This window comes from Thamnophis sirtalis, unplaced genomic scaffold, assembly GCF_051295495.1.
Source record: "Thamnophis sirtalis isolate CommonGarterSnake01/CBP01778 unplaced genomic scaffold, rThaSir2_p1.2 scaffold_8, whole genome shotgun sequence".
NCBI classification, from domain to species: Eukaryota; Metazoa; Chordata; class Lepidosauria; order Squamata; family Natricidae; genus Thamnophis; species Thamnophis sirtalis.
The window spans coordinates 77,976,421-77,996,980 of NW_028261388.1; the positions used below are offsets into that span (position 1 = coordinate 77,976,421).

Sequence of the window (20,560 nt, forward strand, 5' to 3'; positions counted from 1 at the left end):
ATGCCAGTGCTGTGTGTGAGGTAATTTAAGGTGGTTACATTAAACTGCATGTAAGAGAATAGATGACAGTAAAAATATAAAGCACAATATAGGTAAATAATACTTGATCATAAGTAGCTAAATATAAATAAATAAATAAATGTATATAAAAATGGATAATGAGTAACGAGATTACAAACGCAAGATAGAAATGTATAGAAAGGAAAACACTAACTGCAAAGAAACCGATTCGGAACTGCTGTATGATATACGATGGAACTTATTGTTCCTATGTTGTTTTTTAAGTCGTGTGGTTATTTTTGTTAATGTGTTTATGTGTTCTGTTGATGTGCTTATGTGTATAAAAAATAAAAAAAATAAAAAAACAAGTTTACATCATATTTTTATGCATGCCAGTGCTGTGTGTGAGGTAATTTAAGGTGGTTCTGACAAGTGTCGTCGGCATCTTCATATCCGGTCACATGGGCGGCAAGCCACTCCCATCCGGTCACATGGGCGGCAAGCCACTCCCACAAAGGAGGCCACTCCCACAGAGTAGGTTCGAACAATTTTTGAAACCCACCACTGGTTTGTACCCCACACAAAGCTCTCATCCACTGACAAGGAGTTAAAAAAGGAACTCTGTTACTCCAGAGGGCAAATTCACAGGGAAAGGTAATAAGTAAACAAATAAATAAATAACATTCTCTTGTCCCCACCCCCCAAACTTCTTATTTCTTTTGTTACCACACAGAACTTTTCACTGAGCATGATACAAGATTGGAGATTTGGTTCCCACATCCTAAACTACTTGCTACCCTCACAACAATCAATAATTAACAATTCCATGCAGAATAGAAATTGGTAGGATTCAGAAAAATACGTGTAAACAATACCAGAATTGCTCAAAATGAACACCCAAGACATAGGGAAAACATATGCCTCATCCCCTATACAGGATAAATAAGACTATATTACTGATCCAGAATCAAAAGAACAAAAAAACATAAGCAGAACAAAATTGCTGGGATGTTTTGGATAACAGCTGGTTACTGGCAAAAAATATAACGCCAATACAGAACTGATCAAAAAAATGTTGTGATTACATTCCTTGTCAATAAAAATAAAAGACAATGATAGTAATATAAGGTGGATATTTTTCTGCAAAAGCCTCTCACTGTCACATCGAAACAGTTCAGTATAAGAAATTTATTGTTTTATTTATTTAAAAAAGATATATTGCATAATTTGAATGGAATTGTATTAATTCATGAATCAAATTGAATACTAATCTAAACAAAAAAATTGTTATATTTAATTTCAGTTTGCCATTATACAACTGAACCCTAAAGTTTATTTTAGAAGGCTATATAATTTGTTAGCTTTTAGCATTCCGAATTAACAAAATAGATATAATCCCAAGTAAATATTTCCTTATTAGATAAAGGATACTACATCTGGTTTCCTATGCATAGTTAACATCTTTCATCTACTTATCTTTTTAAGAAATGTATTTGAACCTCGATACCCAGAATTTGAATCTCACTTCCAGAGTTCAGTATAACTTGCAATGCTTTTCTGTTGTCTATTCTTAGTCAGTGTATAAATAGCAATGTCACTTAGACTTATATACCACTTCATCGTGCTTTACAGCCCTCTCTACGTGATTTACAGAGTCAGCATATTGCCCCCAACAATCTGGGTCCTCATTTTACTGAACTCCAAAGACGGGAAGGCTGAGTCAACCGTGAATTGCTAGCAGTCGGCAGTGAGCAGAATTAGCCTGCAATATTGCATTCTCACTACATCACCACTATTCTTATGTCCAAGGTTGGCCCTCCATCTATTGAAGCTCTCCTACAAGTTACAGAATTCCCAGTCTTGAAATGAATCCGGTGTCTCATACAGGTGGGTTTCAAAAAAATTTCGAACCTACTCTGTGGGTGTGGCCTCCTTTGTGGGAGTGGCTTGCCGGCCATGTGACCTGGTGGGAGTGGCTTGCTGGCCATGTGTTCTCTCTCTCTCTCTCTCTCTCTCTCTCTCTCTCTCTCTCTCTCTCTCTCTCTCTCTCTCCTTCCTTTTGTCTCTCTGTCCCTTTTTCCTTTTTTTCTTTCATCTCTCTCACTTTTTCTTTCTTTTTTCTTTTTTTCTTTTTTTCTTTCTTCCTTTCTTTCTCTTTCTCTCTCTGTGTGAGTTTGTCTGTGTGTGTGTGTGTGTGTGTGTGTGTTTTAGTGGTGGGTTTCAAAAAATTTTGGGACCTCTTCTGTAGGTGTGGCCTGCTTTCTGGTGGAACCTCTTCTAACCGGTTTGGTAGATTTGACGAACTGGTTCTACCGAACTGGTGCGAACTGGTAGGAACCCCCCTCTCCCTCATACGTAAAAACAACTATTACATCAATATTTGAAAATTTTAATGAATTGAAATATTACCATTTGAATACAATAGAGAAAATGCTAGAACATCTTATATTCTTGTATCTTATTTCCTGCAAAAAAGATTCCAAGAACAATCCTGTGCTGTTTAGGCAAATCAAATTTTTCACAAAATTATTAAATAATAGTAAGTAGTCTATAGGTAGGAATGCAACCTTTGAGTTACTTTAAATTGAATTGAGCCGAGGTGGCGCAGTGGTTAAATGCAGCACTCCAGGCTACTTCAGCTGACTGCAGTTCTGCAGTTCGGCTGTTCAAATCTCACCGGCTCAAGGTTGACTCAGCCTTCCATCCTTCCGAGGTGGGTAAAATGAAGACCCGGATTGTTGGGGGCAATATGCTGACTCTGTAAACCGCTTAGAGAGGCCTGAAGTCCTATGAAGTGGTATATAAGTCTAACTGCTATTGCTATTGCTATTTTCTGGTGAGAGTAATAGCTTTTTCCCCCCTTTTATCTTCCCCCTCAGTAAATGACAACAAATAGATTGAACACTCAATTTTCTTGAACACCAATCTGCAATTGCCAGCACTACCTATATTGCTTGTGCTTATTTCTATCTACTATACCTCTGAAATGACACAGACTTGCCCAGCCTGGATGCCTTCAGTCTGACCCAAGACATTTATACAATGGCTTTACTAACTGGGGAATTCTAGTTATTGATCCACATATCTGAGGAACACCTACATTGTGGAGGCAAAATTTAACTTCACTGCTGAAATAATTGTTGAGATACTACAATATTGCCTTGGGGAAAAACTATGTGATGGCTATAATGTTACTAAAATATCCAACTACTAAGCCCATTCCTATATTCTTAACTCAGTGGAAATGGTAACTAATAATGGTCTGGTAGCTCTGCACTCTTGTACCTGATGCTTCATAAATCCTTTTCACTTCCAGGTTCTAGTAACTGCATCAGTAATCTCATTTTGGGCCCAAAACTTCTTAGAGAATCTTGTTACAGGTTCAAGGTTCAAGGTTCATTTTATTTATATGCCGCCCTATTCCCGGCGGGACTCAGGGCGGCGCACAAACCCAAAGGAGGGGAAGGGAAACACAAGAACTACAACAAAAAGTACAGGGAATTTAAAACAACCAACAGCCACACGTTTCGAGAGGGGAAGGGAACTCATCGACCCCAGGCCTGCCGACACAGCCAGGTTTTAACGGCTTTTCGGAAGGCCTGGAGAGAGGTGAGGGAGGGGCCAGAATCTCTGCGGGGAGCTCGTTCCAAAGGGCCGGAGCCGCCACAGAGAAGGCCCTCCCCCGGGTAGTAGCCAGATGACATTGGCTAGTAGACGGAACCCAGAGGAGGCCTAATCTGTGTGATCTAATGGGTCTGTGGGAGGTAATTGGCAGCTTAGAAAGGTAACATTTACAGCGGGGAAGAAAGAACTCAAGATCTATTGTACTTCTTCCTGTCATATTTTAGATCAATCTTCCACAGTCCAGCATCTGGTTGATGCATTGGTACTACACATTCCAACATTCCCAACACTAGTTTCAGCATTTTAGAAACTACAATCTTATCTGGATGATTTTGATGCGAGCAAACTGTAAGGAACATTCCAAAGATGTAAACATTAACTTCCTAGAAGATCATTGAAGCTGCCAACAGCCTTCTCTTGAACAGAAATTATTATTACACTAAAACTAAGTAGAATTATCTCTCTTTTTTTTTAACTCTAAAGCAGTTTTTCAACCTTAGCATTTAAGATGTGTGAACTTCAGCTCCCAGAATTGCTGAGGTTGAGAAACACTGCTTCTAAAGGATGTGTGCTATAGATTGCAATTTGCTTATAGGAATAAAGTAGCACCATGGTCAGCTCATTTGTGTGTTTGTGTTTATTGGTATTGTAGGCCGGCAACTCCCGAAGGACTCCAGGCGGCTTACAATAAACAAGGGAAGGGGATAAATAAACAAAAACAACACTTTAAAATACACAACAGTCACAGTTTCCGTGGGGCTGGATATTTCGAAAGCCCCCCAGCCTGCTTTAGCAGCCAGGACTTAACAGCTTTGCGAAAGGCTGGGAGGGTAGTAAGGGTCCGGATCTCCACAGGGAGGTCGTTCCAGAGGGCTGGAGCTGCGACAGATAAGGCTCTCCCCCGGGGAGTCATCAGCCGGCATTGGCTGGCAGATGGGATCCGGAGAAGACCTAACCTGTGAGATCTAATCGGTCTATGGGAGGTAATCGGCAGGAGGCGGTCTCTCAGGTACCCAGGTCTGATGCCATGTAGGGCTTTATAGGTAACGACCAGCACCTTGAAGCGGGTCCAGAGACTAATGGATAGCCAGTGCAGCTCGCGGAGGATAAGTGGGTGTACCTGGGTGCACCCACAATCGCTCGCACGGCTGCGTTCTGGACCAGCTGAAGTCTTTGAACACTCTTCAAGGGCAGCCCCATGTAGAGCGCGTTACAGTAATCCAGTCTTGCGGTCACAAGGGCTTGTGGCTTGTGTTTACAACTGCTCCATATTCCTATAGCTCTGCCATTTCTGCACAAAATAACCTTGAAATGTCTCATTTATAGGAACCCCACAGCATAGAATACAATTTCTTTCTCTCCTCCCTGCCCTTTCTCCTTGAAGAAATAATTTCTGATCCTGTGAATGCCATCCACCCCCCATAAAAAAGGATAGAGAAAAATAAAGTATAACCTATGGTACGGTTTATGAATATTTCTAGCTATGGATTTGCAGTATTGATAGTTAAATATTAAATACCCAGCCTAAATAATTATTTATTCATTATATTTAAAGTAACCAAACATACTGTATATATGGATAATAGCTCACAAATAGTATTATGTTAGAAACAGAGTTCAGAAGTAACCGTTCCTTCATGCTAAGTGGTCCAAAACACCAAAAGGTTATTTCTTCTATCATGTCATTTTTCCTTCTGTTTATATCTAAATGGATTCTCACCTTGAAACAAAATCAATATAAAGAAGAAAATTATGTAAGAATCTCTACAAAGCTCGCATAAGACGACACAGTGTCACTAGTTTGAAGTCAGAGCCAACTGAATGAAGACCAACCCTCTATCAATCATAGTGTGTCACCATATCCATAAGCTAAGATTAAAATTTATGTGTTCTTCAAAGCTAAATATAGTTCACAATTTCCTATATCGCAACTAGATTTAAATAGAGCATTATTTCATGTGGGAATGGAGCTTTCAATAACTACATTTATCAACTCAATACCTGTTTAACCAGAAAATGTATGCTTCCTTTTTTTGAATATCTGCATAACATGATTTCTGATTTTCTCTCCTATCAATAACATGAATTTACTCTTTAAAAAATCAGGAATGTATGAAACAATTCAGAAGTTCTTGCTTTATGTTATTTCTTCCCCAAAATATTAAACAATGACAGTTCACAATATAACCTTTCTTGGATTTGCATCCAAAGCTGCAAACGTTGTCTTTATGTTTCGCTGCTTTCAATGTTAACTAGTCTTACATAACTACATATAGATAAAACTGGAAGATTAATATTTAAAATATTATTATTAAATGTAACCCTAGTGAGCTGTTCAAAGATCAATGATAGCTCTTCCGATGCTAGTTTAAAATCATCATTATCTGTATCCTAGTTTATTTGTGCATTTCAGCATATAGTTGAGAGTGTGTGAAACATGATACTAAAAACCTTACAGTGTACAATGAAGATAATCTGATGTGATGTTAATAAAAGGTCCATCTGCAGGGTTCTCTCTTGTATGTATTCATGCATACCGACTGTAATTTGACACTGAAGTTATCAAGTGATGCGTAGGAATTGGCTTTACTCTCACTTTGCTAAAAAATCCCATTTTCCAAACAAAGGTTAAAAACATAGTGTTGTGAATGTAACCTCAGGAAAATCTCGCAGCTGTTTATTTGAACTTCAGATGAACATGGATATTATACACAGTTCAAAGCTTTTCAGCAAAGCTTTTTCCAAATTTGATATGAATAGAAAAATGTTAAACATCTGCCTGGCTCGTTTTTAATCTGTGTAATTTCATTTCCAAGTCATTTGTTCAAATGGGACGGAGATGATTTGCTGGCAAATGTTCTATGCTACGCAAAAAATAAGGACCACAACCATTCCTACAAATCATCATTATCCAATTCATCATTGCCCATATACCACCTTTCCCTATTCAAAAGTCACGGCAATTGAAGATCATAGCTCTCCCTTTAATTGTTAAGAGAAAACGAGCTTCCAACATGTATAATGTTTATAAACAACCCATAAGAATAAGATAAGCTTATTTGGTACCACTCAAGAAGAGTTAGAACCTTGAAATTCATCGGGAACTTCTTATGGGGGGGGGGTATCTTGATGGAAAGCATCAAACCCAAGCATTACATAAGAAAATGCTGCCCCCTTCAGGCAAGGCCCAACATCGAATCAACATTTATTTGCCGCAAAGACGTTCTCAGAAAACAATCAGCCTCCTATGTTTGCAGTTGGGGGGGGGGGGGAAGCCACCCAATGATCGCACTTCATTTGGTCAATCCCACCACAACACTGAATAACCTAAGAACCTGCCTACTATGGATTCTGCTACGGTCTGCAGCCCCCGGCTTTCTCTCCCGCTCTCTAAGGGCACGGATGTGAAAAACCAGCATTTTGCAAGAAGATTATGCATGGCAGGCATACTACGAAGAGAAAAGCTGCAGGATTAACTCTTTCGGGGCTTGAGCGGAATAGAATTCACGATTAAATATTTCGGCTGCCCCCATAAGTCTCGCTACTTTCCTTCTGGCCCACTCCGTGTTCTCTGCATCCTGTGTGTCGAGCTAGAAATAATGCACCTGCCGTCACCTTATTTGTGCGGCTGGAGGACGAGGAACGAGGGATGCCGCCAAAAAGGCATCGCATCCAAAAGGAGGGTAGTGGATGCGATTGCTCTGGGAAGCCGGAAAAGCCAGCATCTTCTCTCCTCCTCCTCCTCTTCCTCTTGTACCCTTTGGCACACGCCTTTTAGGAAAGATGGGCAAGCCTTCTCCCTCGTCCCCCCCCCCTCTCTGTCGGTTCCGCTTTCCTCCCGCCTTGAAAGCCCTAGAGATCCGACTAGCTTCCCTTCTCGCCCTTCAGGAGTTCACAGACAGCATCAAGTGGCGCTCCAAGTACGCCAAAGCCTGCAGCTCACCCCCCGTTTATTGCAGGTGGCCCAAGCGCCTGCTCCAAGCTCACCAACCACAAATCCCTGACGCGTCTCTGTTGCTTAAATAACGGGCGGCGCTTTCTCAACCTCTCTAAAGATGCAGGTTTATAGTCGATGCTGCTGGGCCAGAAAGATACAAGGGGGGGTGGGGAGCCGTAAATGCTAAATTGCAGTCACTAAACGCGCGCGCGTGGAGGGGGGGGAGCCGGAGGCAGGAGTCCAAACAAAACCCGAAGTGACTCCCTCTAAAGCGACCGGGATTCGTTTCCCAATGACTTTTCTGCTTCACGCAATATTCCCCTTGGCGGCCGAGCGCCGTTGCAGCAGCAGATGGTCCTAACAACACGCTGGGGAGATCCGTCTGGAACAACTGGGAGCCTCTCCGTGTTCCTTTCTCTTTCCCTCTTAACAAGCCTCGGGATTTGGTCTCCGGGACCCAAGCCAACTGCTGCCCTACGAAGTGGCTTTAGAGAAGCCAAGTGGCTTAAGACCCACCAGCACAGACCGGCCCCAGCCCGGTTTCAGAACCAAGGACAGCGACGTTTCCCTCCCCATCCAATGCCCAAAGGCGCCCGGCTGCTGACCACCCAGCGAGCTTGCCTTCCCCTCGCTCACCTCCGTGTCGTAGTAGCGCAGGTCCAGAGAGTAAGGGTTGAGCAGCGACTCGTTGAGGATCTGCTCCATGGCCAATTGCATCGCCGGCAGGACCCCCCGGCCGATCTTGCCCTTCTCCACCGAGTCGCTGAGCGGCATTAAGCCCATGATGGCGATGGGGGTCGTGGTAGGGGAAGAAGCGGCGTTGGGGGCCAGTCCCCGAGAGTGGCTCCGCGCCCAAGCCTGGGAGAACAGCGGCAGGAGGAGAAGCCAAGCGGAAGGGATGGCCGCGCTCGGCCGCCAGGGCAAGGCAGGCATCCTGCGGGGGGGGAGAGAGAGAGCAGGACCGGGGCCCCCGCTGCCCTCCGCCGAAGAGAGGGGAAGGGGCGCGCGCGCGCTGCGGCCCCCTCGGTTCGATCCTCCCGGCAATGGCGCCTGCTCTTTCCGCGGGGTGGCTAAAAGGGAACCACGCTGAAAAGCAGCAGCGGGAGCGGCGGCCAAGCAGCAGCAGCCGCCGCCGCCGCCGCCACCCACTTCCTCCCACCCCCCAGTCCAACAAGAACCAGAGCACCTTCTCAGCCCCTCACTCAACCACAACCAAGCTGGGCCGGGGCGCCCTCAAGCTCCTTGGCGCAGGATCCCAAGCCGGCGCGTAAAAGCCAGGACCCCCGAGGGGAACATTGGGGAGTGGGAGAGGTGGTGGTGGTGGGGGGGAAAGCTTCGCTCTTCCAGGCTTGGCGAGGCTACTGCCGCATTCCCCCGGAGCCTTCCCGACGCCGTGTTGGTCGCTGTGCTGTGCTACCGCCGCCGCGGCCGTTGCTGCAAACAGACACCGCGCCACACCGCACACGGCGCGCACAAGTGGCGCGCACAACCGGCGAAGAAGGAAACGGAGGCAGGCGCGGCAGCTCCGGAATAGGGGAAGCCGGAGTCCCTTTCGCGGACTGCGCTGTCACTTGGCTTCGCTCGCTCGCCTGGGTCCGCCTTTCGTAGCCGAGGCACGGCTCCTTCCCTTGCTGCCACCGCCGCCGCTGCTCCTACTTGGGAACGCGTTCCTACGCTCCACCACCGAGGAGACGACACCGACACGAGACGCGGGAGGTGCAGGGTTTGGGCACGTCCAATAGCCCATTGGAAGGCGGGAGTGGGTGGGGGGGGTATTGGAGGGAGAGAGGACGGCGTGGAGGTGGGGTGTGTGTGTGGGGGGGTGGAGACCGTAAGGAAAGGTTCGGCGGAGGGGTGTGGGGGGGGGGAGCGCGACCGCCTCGGCTCCCTTTCCTCGAAGCGTTTTCTGTGCTGAAATGCCCTCCCTCCTTGACTCGCAGGCGCGCGCCCGCGCTCGCTCGCGCGCGCCCAGGCACGCTCGGACAATTCCCTTTAAGTTAAAAGGGCAGGCGCCGAGGGGGCAATTCAATGCCACACGCGTTGAAAAAAGGTTCTATCATCTTGTCCGGAGCCCTTGGCAAGACCGATGGCTCCTTGGCGTCCGCGGGAAGACAGCAATAGCAATAGCAGTAGACTTATATACCGCTTCATAGGGCTTTCAGCCCTCTCTAAGCGGTTCACAGAGAGTCAGCATATTGCCCCCAACAATCCGGGTCCTCATTTTACCCACCTCGGAAGGATGGAAGGCTGAATCAACCCTGAGCCGGTGAGATTTGAACCGCTGAACTGCTGATCTAGCAGTAGCCTGCAGTGCTGCATTTAACCACTGCGCCACCTCGGCTCAGACAGGGGGATGCCAAGGACGCGAAAGTGTGAAGCTGCCTGTTGGCTGCCTAGCTTGGCACTGCTGAAGCCTCACATTGCAACCCGGGGTACGTATTTGGGGTCTGTCCGGGGGTTTGGTGATCCTTTTCCGCCTCCTTTCCTTTTGTTCGGGAAGGGCAGGGAGTCGAACCTCAGGTAAACGGAGCTTGGGCGTGTGTTGGTGAGCTTCACCCAGCTGGCCAGATCACACATTCCTCATTAGATTTGAGTTGGGCGCGAAGAGCTGTACAACTTATGTCACTGGAGACTTGCATGTATTTCAATTGTGCTTTTAGGTACAACCAAAGCTTACGAAACAGCCTACAAGCTTTCAGTCCTTCCGGTCCAGTGAGAGAAATGCTGTGAAACTCAAAAGGTTTGGATTCTCTTTAGGTAAGTAGGTGCTTCCAGAATTTAAAATAACTGGCAAAGACTGAACCTGAAAATTCCTGCAGAAAAAGCGTATTTGTGTCTTCTTATACCAGTGTTTCTCAACGTTGGCAACTTGAAGATGTCCGGACTTCAACTCCCAGAATTCCCCAGCCAGCGAATGCTGGCTGGGGAATTCTGGGAGTTGAAGTCCGGACATCTTCAAGTTGCCAACGTTGAGAAATTTCTATACTATGTTTAAGATCCTTGGTTATGTGCCACAGAAGACATATGTAACTTGAATCCTACCAAGCCCTGCTCTGTACACCATCTGCGTACTGAGATCTATGACTCAGTCCCTGCTTTTCTTTTCTTTTCTTTTCTTTAAAACAACTTTACCAAAGTCTGTGATGAGCCAACAAACAAGCTGTGCTGTTGTCCCACATAGACCAACAAGCCCATCTACGGTTCACAAACAACTTGAGCCAGTAGAATAAATTTGACACAAGGATGCATCCGTTGGCAGAAAACATCCAATAATTCGAATAGCTACCTTAGGGAGATGCACACAATAACTGCACATAATTTCAAACCTTAGCCCTTTTCGCCATACCCCATGGCTTAAAAAGGCGCTCCCCCATTTGCAAAAATATCAATGTCATTAAAGAGCAAACTCATGCTTTCCATGTTAGTTGGATACCGTGTATAACTGACACCTGGAACTCTTTTTAGCCATGCATGTGGTAACTACATTGTTTGTGGTTCAAACATTTTTATTTTTCAGACAGCTTGGCTTCTCTAATGCTGTTTATTTTTATGTCAATTTTCTCTATTAAAATTCTCTATTAAAATATATTACATTCCTCCGTTTCCTGATGGGCTCTCTCTCTCTCTATTTTTCTCTGTCTCTGTCTCTGTCTGTCTCTGTCTCTCTCTCTGTCTCTCTCTGTCTCTCTCTCTCTCTCTGTCTCTCTGTCTCTCTGTCTCTCTCTCTCTGTTTGTCTCTGTCTCTCTTTCTCTCTATATGTGTGTGGGTTGGTATATACATAAGTATAAGAAACCAAGTAGATCAGGGCAAAAAAGTCTGAATCTAACTTGGAGCATTTTTAAAATGGAGAGCGAATGTTATAAATTGTGTCGGATGCAGGATTACTTGACAGCAAAACAGTCACCAGTCACCAAAACAGTATTTAAATTATCAAGGATAGAAAATGTAGGTAGCAATATGAAATGTGAATCTGTAAAAAACGGTTTGTGCCAGAAATGTTTTTTCTTTAACAGAAACAACCTATTGATTGATGTTACGAATTGTAAGTAGAAATATTCTGAAACCACAGGTAGGTCCTTGATAGTCGACTGTATTGTGTAATTGTATATTTAAATCATGTTGCATGAATAAAAATGCATTTTCAGTAAACCATGTATTTACGTATTTGAAATTAGCACAGCAGAGTGCAGTTTTAAGTAAGAGATTCAGTAGCAGCTTTTCAGTTTAGCCAAAAGTAAGTTCATATGTTGATAGCAATAAGCCTTTATCTGATGCAGCAAAAAAAGTTGTTGCAATTAATGAATTGTTCATCGTTAAGATGCTACAAGATTTCGTCTTTTTTAAAGAATGAAGCCCATTCATTAAAAAACAATGTGGAATTCTGGGTCACCTTGAAGATTAAAACATTTGTTGGGTAAATGTTTTTATGAACTGGAGCCTCCTTCATTAAAAGTGTATTTCATTCTAACAATAATGCCCATCTTTGATAAATATTAAAGGGTGTTTCATGAACAAAGGTTATCAGCATGCATGTTCCAGAAAAGTCTCTTCCTTTTATAGTTTGCTGCTATGCCTTTACAGAGAATCCATCTCCAGCAATAAGACTTTGCAAGTGGATTATTAGTAATGAACCTCATTCTTTATTTATAATGCTACTGCTTATGAATGCAAGTTGACTCACAATTTTTGATGTATTTCCAAAGATCTTTAAAGAGCATTATAAATGTATTCTTGCTTTAGTATTATGTCATTGTTTGTCTGATAGCATTACAAATGTCTACACATATAATGAACCCAACAAGAATTAGAAGATAAGCCATGGAAAATAATAAACTGTTTTCAACAAATAAGATTAAATGTTTTGTTTTTTTTAAAAAAGTAGAGCTGTAAGAGCAAAGTAATATAAAGCAAGAGAAAAATTGGAATACGATTAAACATTGAAATGGAAAATTCAGTACATTACACAGCACTGAATACACACACACAGTCTATATGTTGACAATGTTGACAACAAGAAGGAATGGCAATGAACAAAACATAACTTTTACAACAAGAAACTGTGTTAAATTTTATCCCTTCAGAGTAGTTTTTCAGGAAAGAACAAATCATGAAGAACCGTTTTTTAGGCATTACCAAAATTCTGCTAGCATTTATTGTGAATCCTAGGCACACATTCTATATATCAAGCATATACAATCATGTAAGAGAAAGCTACCACCACACAGTTTGTGTTATCCATAATTATGTACGTGCTATTCTCCAAACCACCTGAGGGCAAGACAAGAAACAATGGATGGAAACAAGGAGAGGACCAATCTAGAAATTTTCTGACAGTTAGAATAAATAATCAGAGGAACAACTGAAACTCAGTTTAAAATAAGTGGCTTCTTTCAGACAGTTAAAATGCTTAACCCATATTCAAATCATTCTTAAGTTGATTATCTTGCCATTTATATGTATTGGGCAGAGAGAATTATGTCTGTAGTTGTTGAAAATCCTCAAAACATCAGTACAAACCAATTGACATAAAGTAGCTATTCAGATTTCTGAAGAGCACCATGGAGAGCCAGGTCCTGCTGAAACAGGGCAGTATTTCAGCAGAAATCAGTGGCTGGATGATGGATCCTAGCCAGCAAAATCTCTCTGCAGAAAGGAGAGATTGAGATAGCCCATGCACCCTCCAGATGGCCATTTCTTGTGAGTAAACCTCAGAAAATGAGGTTTTGCAATTATAAGCCACTGTAAAACCTCAGTTTCTTACAAGGAATGGCCATCTGGAGTGTGCGTAAGTCAGGTGGCTGGGAGTTGAGCAATACTTTCTAAGCTCATAGTCATAACTCAAACTTTTATAAACAAAAAGTTTGACCAAGGTCATTTGTTAATCATTTTTTAATTTGTTGTTGTTGTTGTTGTTGTTGTTGCGTGGTTAATCTTTGGTGAGATTCACAGCCTTTGGGGCTGGTTGGTAGCTCAACAGCTCAAGTCCTAACCAAGAACCTAGGAACTGTTCAGGTAACATCGAAGGATATAAGCTGTTCCAAGTAGGGTGGTTTTTTTGTAGAATCAGAATGTTCAAGTCTGATAAATTTAGAATTTACAAATAGCGAGGTAGCCCTTTAGGTATTGCTCCAAGGGCTCCAGTTACAATCGGGACAACACACAATTTCTTTTTCAACGGTCACTCAACTTCAATTTGCAAGTGGGCACAAAAGATTGGCAGCCCAAATGAACCAGATCTTAAAAACACCTGAAAATGATGAATGGATGACAACTGGAAGGACATTTTTGATCCAAAAAGTTAAAGAAAAAGGAAAGGACCCTGGAAACTATAGGCCAATCACCTGTTTGCCAACAACATACAAGCTCCTTACTGGTATCATTGCAAACCAAATTTATGGATACTTGAAAAGAAATAATTTGCTTCCTGTAGAACAGAAAGGATGCTGCAAAAATTCAAGAGGAACAAAGGACCAACTGCTGATTGACAAGCTAATCCTAAGGAATTCAAAGAAAAGACGAACCAAGCTGGTTCATGGCTTGGATAGACTATAAGAAAGCATTTGATTCAGTTCCCCATAGCTGGATCAAGAAATGCCTTAAAAATCTTTGGCATCAACAGCAACATACAAAAATTCATGGAAACTTCAGTGAACCTCTGGAAAACGAAGCCTATAGCTAATGAAGAAGAACTGGGTGAAGTTGAAATTAAATGAGGCATTTTCCAGGGTGATTCCCTTTCACCCCTACTTTTTATACTCTCAATGCTACCACTGAGAACCATTTTGAAGAAGATGAACTGTGGATACAAACTTGCAAAGAAAGGACTGGAAATTTCGCACTTGGTGTACATGGGTGATTTGAAGCTGTTTGGTAAAACAAAAGCTGAACTGAATTTATTAATTGAAAGCACAAAAGAATTTAGCCAAGACATTGATATGCAGTTTGGAATTGACAAATGTGCAACAACGGCAACCAAAGCAGGCAAGGTCATAGAAGATGATGGACTAGAACTTGAGAATGAAGAAATGATAAAGGCAGTAAAACCAGAAGAAGTTTACAAGTACTTGGGGATTTTAGAAGCCTCTGACTTAATGCATAATAAAGTCAAGGAATTAACTTCAGCCAAGTACATTCGACAAATTCGCAAGATATTAAAGTCCAAATTGAGTGGAGAAAACATCATAAAAGCCATAAATACCTGGGCTATACCTGTGATTTGATACTCTGCAGGAATAATTGACTGTACCCAGATTGAGTTGGACAATTTAGACAGAAAAACAAGGAAGTTTATGACATTGAATCATGCTTCTCTGTTTATTATACAATTGTATCACAGCGGCCAGTTGTTTCGCCGGATTTGGCATTGGTTACTAGTCGGGCCCCACCCAGGGGCCTAGGACGTCGTAACGTATTTTCGTAATATGCGTGCAGATCCAAGCAGTGTGGCTTTTTGCATTTGACTGATGGTGATTTTGTCAATTTTTAATTGTTTTAAATGTAATTCCAGTGCTTTTGGAATAGCACCCAGTGTGCCAATTACCACTGGAATTACCACTGCTGGTTTGTGCCATAGTCGTTGAATTTCGATTTTTAAGTCCTGGTATCTTGCGATTTTTTCATGTTCCTTCTCGGCGACCCTGCTATCACCTGGTATTGCGATGTCTATGATTGTGACCTTATTTTTCTCAACCAGTGTGATGTCTGGTGTATTATGCGCCAGTATTTTGTCGGTTTGTATACGGAAATCCCACAAGATCTTGACCATCTGATTTTCGGTGACTTTTTCAGGCTGATGTTCCCACCAGTTTGTTGCTGTTTTAATATTATAATTTTTGCACAAATTTTATTATTTGTGCAAAAATTATAATAATGTTTATTATTATTATTATTATTATTATTATTATTATTGATTTGGAAATATTAATAACCTTCAGAATTGCAAGTTTTTATTACGTTCATTGGGTTAATCTCCTCCTTAGAGAAATTTTAAAAATGCTATTAAGGATCTGGAAATTATTTTTTTAAATAAATAGCAAAAGGCAGTTTAGAATGTTGATGTTGGAAAGTTAAAAACGGATTAAGGGTTCAGATAGATTTGGAATTTAAATATAAAATTAATTATAAAAAGCATTCCTTTAGGAAATTGTGGTTGTTTGGATTCCTTAGAAAGAACTAGAAGTTGATTAAAGGAGAAGAATACTTAAATTTGACTTGTTAACTAATAATGGAGCAAAATAATTTAACGATGGATGTTTTGAAGGCTATTGTAATAGAATGCGTGAATGAGCTGATGAATGTCTAGGGGAAAAAATGCTGCCTAGGAAGAAATCAGACAGGAAATGCAAAAATCTCTAGTGGCTTAAAAGCCAGAGAAATAAACTTAGGAACAACCTGCCTAATGGATGAAGTAATTAAAAGTGGCAATGGGAAGTTCATACTTTCCGACTTGCAAGTTTCTGTTAATGTAGGCTTAAAATAAAGTAGAATTAGTTCATCTAGTTTGTTTCCTGTTTGTTGTATTTGGGAGGACTAACAGTTATTTTTGAGCAATGAACTCAGAAATTAATTTTAAGAATCTGTGATACAAGACATGATGGTATCCATCCATATCAGATAGATGGTGTCTTAATTAAGTTACAGAAAAAGAACAAGCTTAGCTGGGCAAAATTGAAAATGATTAGAATGTAGATTTAAATATGAGAAATTTTAAGAATGAGATGAACAAATGATATACTGGGCATACAAATGAAATCAATTGATGTTTTAACATTTAAAGGGGACATACAAATATCAAGCCAGAAATTTATTTGGATAATCTTTTCTTACTGGATCTACAGAAGAAATCTTTTAGTCTTGAAAATTTTCTGAAAAAGAACAAAAAAATTGAAAAGAAAGCAACTTCTAAGATGGTATTTGAAGGGAATAAAAGTTATGATTGTTAAAAGTGTAGGGAAGGAATTTAGAGTTATCTTACTTGATCAAGATTAAAATAGATATTTAATTATTTATGGTAACCCTTAAGGAATCCTTAAGGAATGAATAGTGTTTGGGATTTTGTTTATAGTTAAGAAATGAGACATGGGATAAAGAGAATATTTGTTGTATTTTAAGAAGTGGAGAAAAATTACTAAAATTGTTTATACTTGTGATGAGCTTATACTTTTTTCCTTTCTACACTTTTTATTTTTACTTATTGTTCTCATATTTATTATGATTGCATTATTTTTTCTCACTGTAATTTTTTTCTAAAAATATTACCAGAAAAAAATCTAAGGTAACTGCCCATACTTTTTCATAGAACATTTTCTCACCTGTTTTTTAAGGAGAGATTTTCCATAAAATTAAAGGTTCAAGAGATTCAGCATTAAGATCCAGTCTACATTACAGTAAAGCCCAAGATGTCTAGCTTCATTAAATCAATACATTAAAAAACTCTAGTCACATCCATGAAATGTCATATATGCTACCAAGCTGTACAGATAGTACTCAAGTTACATTTTCAAAGTTACAAAACACACAACACACCTTGTGTCACATGATCGCATTTTGGGTTCTTGGCAATTGGGTCACATTTATAGCTATTTGCTGCATTCTAGGGTCATGTGATTGAAATTTGTTGCCTTTTTTTGCTGATTTCTTGCATTTACATCTGGTTTCTGGCAACAAACGCATTAGGGAAAAATGATTCATTTAACAATAGCAAGATCTGCTTCATTCATTCATTCATTCATTCATTCATTTATTTATTTGTCTTGTATGCCGCCCACTCCCAGAGGACTCCGGGCGGCTCACAAAAGACAAGGGAAAGTGGGGAACGAGACAAAGACAACATATTAAAAACAAAACCAACATTCACAATTTCCGTGGAGGTAGATGCTTCTCAGCTCCCCCCAGCCTGCTGGAACAGCCAGGACTTGGTGGCTTTGCGGAAGGCCGGGAGGGTAGTAAAGGTCCGGATCTCAACAGGGAGCTCGTTCCAGAGGGCCGGAGCTGCAACAGAGAAGGCTCTCCCCCGGGGAGTCGCCAGCCGACATTGGCTGGCAGATGGAATCCGGAGGAGACCCAACCTGTGAGATCTAATTGGTCTGAGAGAGGTAATCGGCAGGAGGCGGTCTCTCAGGTACCCAGGTCCGATGCCATGTAGGGCTTTATAGGTAGCGACCAGCACCTTGAAGCGGATGACCATGTCTTCTCCTCCCCCGTTCCCATTTCATCTTAATTTAATCTAGCCACTCTATGTCACTCTATAGCTCCTGAAAGCTTAGGCTCTTGAATAAAATTTGATAGTTGGAAAAGGTGCTACGAGACTCCTGGAATGTGCATTTATGATTATTTTTTTTATGAAGGGCAAAGGTGTTTTCTCAATCTGCAGATTTTTTGTGTGTAGCCCCTTTATCCGCTTCCAAAATAATATTCCCACCAAGCCATTCTGTCTTTCTTTTTCTTTCTAACATTTTAAGATTTCCTTATTGTCTTTGACTATATTCTTTGCAATTAACATATTTTTTTCTTATACACTTTGTGCAGTATTTTTCTCTCATCCTCATATTTTTCAGCAATCAAATGTATATGCATACTTTTTCATAATTCCCAGTAGGGTAACTACATTTTTTTTAAGCAACAATCAGAATAGGTCTGGTAGCATCTTTTATTCCATTATAAAAGCATAAAAACATACACTTCTGTGAACTGCAGCTAATCAGATGCATATAAAATTGCTTATGCTTTAATGCAATGGCTTATGCTTGATTTACAGTACAGGACCGTAGGGCTAACATTGCAATCCTCCTACAGTGATTACTCTATAACATAATTCTCCCTGTTCCAATCAGTTCCCACATCCTCTTTCTATATGCCCGTTTTCTATTCTCATTCTGTTGGGAAATTAAATATATTTTAACCTTTTCTCATACAGGACCCATGCATTTTCATACTTTTTCCCTGAAGTTATTCTACTGTTATTGTGGCTTCATGTGCTTCTAACTCTTTATGTCAACTTGCTCCCCACCCAGTGGTGGGTTTCAGAAATTGTTCGAACCTACTCTGTGGGTGTGGCCTCCTTTGTGGGAGTGGCTTGCCGCCCATGTGACCGGATGGGAGTGGCTTGCCGCCCATGTGACCGGATATGAAGATGCCGACGACACTTGTCAGAACCACCTTAAATTACCTCACACACAGCACTGGCATGCATAAGAATATGATGTAAACTTGTTTTTTTAAAGGAATAGCAGTAGACTTATATACCGCTTCATAGGCCTTTCAGGCCTCTCTAAGCGGTTTACAGAGAGTCAGCATATTGCCCCCAACAATCTGGGTCCTCATTTTACCCACCTCGGAAGGATGGAAGGCTGAGTCAACCCTGAGCCGGTGAGATTTGAACCGCTGACCTGCTGATCTAGCAGTAGTCTGCAGTGCTGCATTTAACCACTGCGCCACCTTGGCTCTTGGAATCTTTGGTTTGCGTTGATGGCACCTGGAGAAGGCCCACCCTGTGCAATCTTATCGGCCATTGGGAGGTATGCGGCAGTTGCACTGGTTCATTTAACAATTGCGGCAAGAAAGGATGTAAAAGGAGGCAATCCTCATTTAACAAATGTTTCATTACCAACATAAATTTTGAGCTCATTTGTGGTCATAAGACAAGGACTAGCTGTAAGTAAATTCATCCACAGTTTCTTTCACCGTCGTTATACAATTATGCAATTTATTATTAAATGTGTCTTTTTTATGATCTCCTTCATGTTATTCCCTAGTTTCTATGTCCTACTAAGTCAGTAACTAAACATAAGCACAAGTAATTGAAATAATCACACGTTCTTTTCTTGTTAACCTTTCTCTTTATTTCACTTTTCTTGCCCTGTAGCAGTGGTGGGATTCAGCCAGTTCGCACCTATTTGGGAGAACCGATTCTTAACTTTCTAAGCAGTTCAGAGAACCGATTGTTGGAAGAAATCTAATTTTGTTCCCTCCCACACACACACTCTTTACAGCGCTAATCCTGTAAAGAAGGCAGGAAGGAAACATTTTGGTGTTGTTTCTAGTCTAATCTTTATTACCTTCCTTATAGAAACTGCCTCTCCAGTTAACTCTTGTTACATTGTAACAGCTAAAGCGAAGCGCCCATCGACCTGAGTGACGTTGAGTTGGCCACGCCCACCCAGTCACATGACCACTGATCCCCGCCTACCCAGCTGGTCATCAGGGCAGAGAACCAGTTGTTAAATCGTTTGAATCCCACCACTGCCCTGTAGTTTCTGCTGTCAGCCAAGAATCCTGTCCTCTCTATGTGTAAAATGTAATGCTATTAATTCTGCTATCACATCAGTGAATAATCAGTGAATAATCAAATTACTGAATTAATCATCAGCTGCAATGCATCCCTTTTTTCGTTACTAGTTAGTCTAAGATTCTTTTCAGAATTGACCTTAGTGTATTCAGTTTTCCCGACAGCAGGATAACGATTATTTGAAAATGATTCTACTCTGTAATAACACAGACTTTCCAAACTTACTGTTGATAAAATTGTTACCGATCATTTTCCAGTATCTTAGGTTTCATAAGGTTGAAGTGTACAGGGAGTTCTTCAGTTTTATTGTTGAGTCAGGTGATGAATATCCTCAAATATTCCCTATTGGCCAAGGAAATTCAGAACCTTCTCTGTCACAGCATCTGCCATCTGGAACATCGTACCCCAGAGGTAAGATCTGCCTCATCCTTTTGGTCTTTCTTAAAGGCCATAAAATGTGGCTCTTGGGCCCAGATGGAGCTTGTCATCCTGGAGGTACTTACTGGATTAAAAGATCCCATCTCCACTTTGTTGTATACCTCTGCCATCCAAGATTATATTTTTTTTTAATGAAACACATTTTATAAAGTGAAACGTTAGCACAGTCATTCCAACGTTATAAAATTTTATTTTTAATGGACATGCTAAAGCAGGACAAGAAATTTAGGTACAAAATTTAGTTACTCAAGTACAATTGAAAACAAAGGCTTTC

At 41.3% G+C, this 20,560-nt stretch overlaps 1 protein-coding gene across 1 annotated transcript in view; it reads right to left on the reverse strand.

Moving 5' to 3' along the window:
* GABBR2 (gamma-aminobutyric acid type B receptor subunit 2) overlaps positions 1-8,687 on the reverse strand; it is a 398,087-nt gene extending 389,400 nt beyond the window's left edge. Inside the window, exon 1 of the mRNA XM_087721949.1 lies at positions 8,198-8,687. Coding sequence (XP_087578075.1) covers positions 8,198-8,494 — 297 coding nt within the window. The 5' untranslated portion in view covers positions 8,495-8,687. The remainder of the gene's footprint in view (positions 1-8,197) is intronic.
* Positions 8,688-20,560: the final 11,873 nt, after the last annotated feature.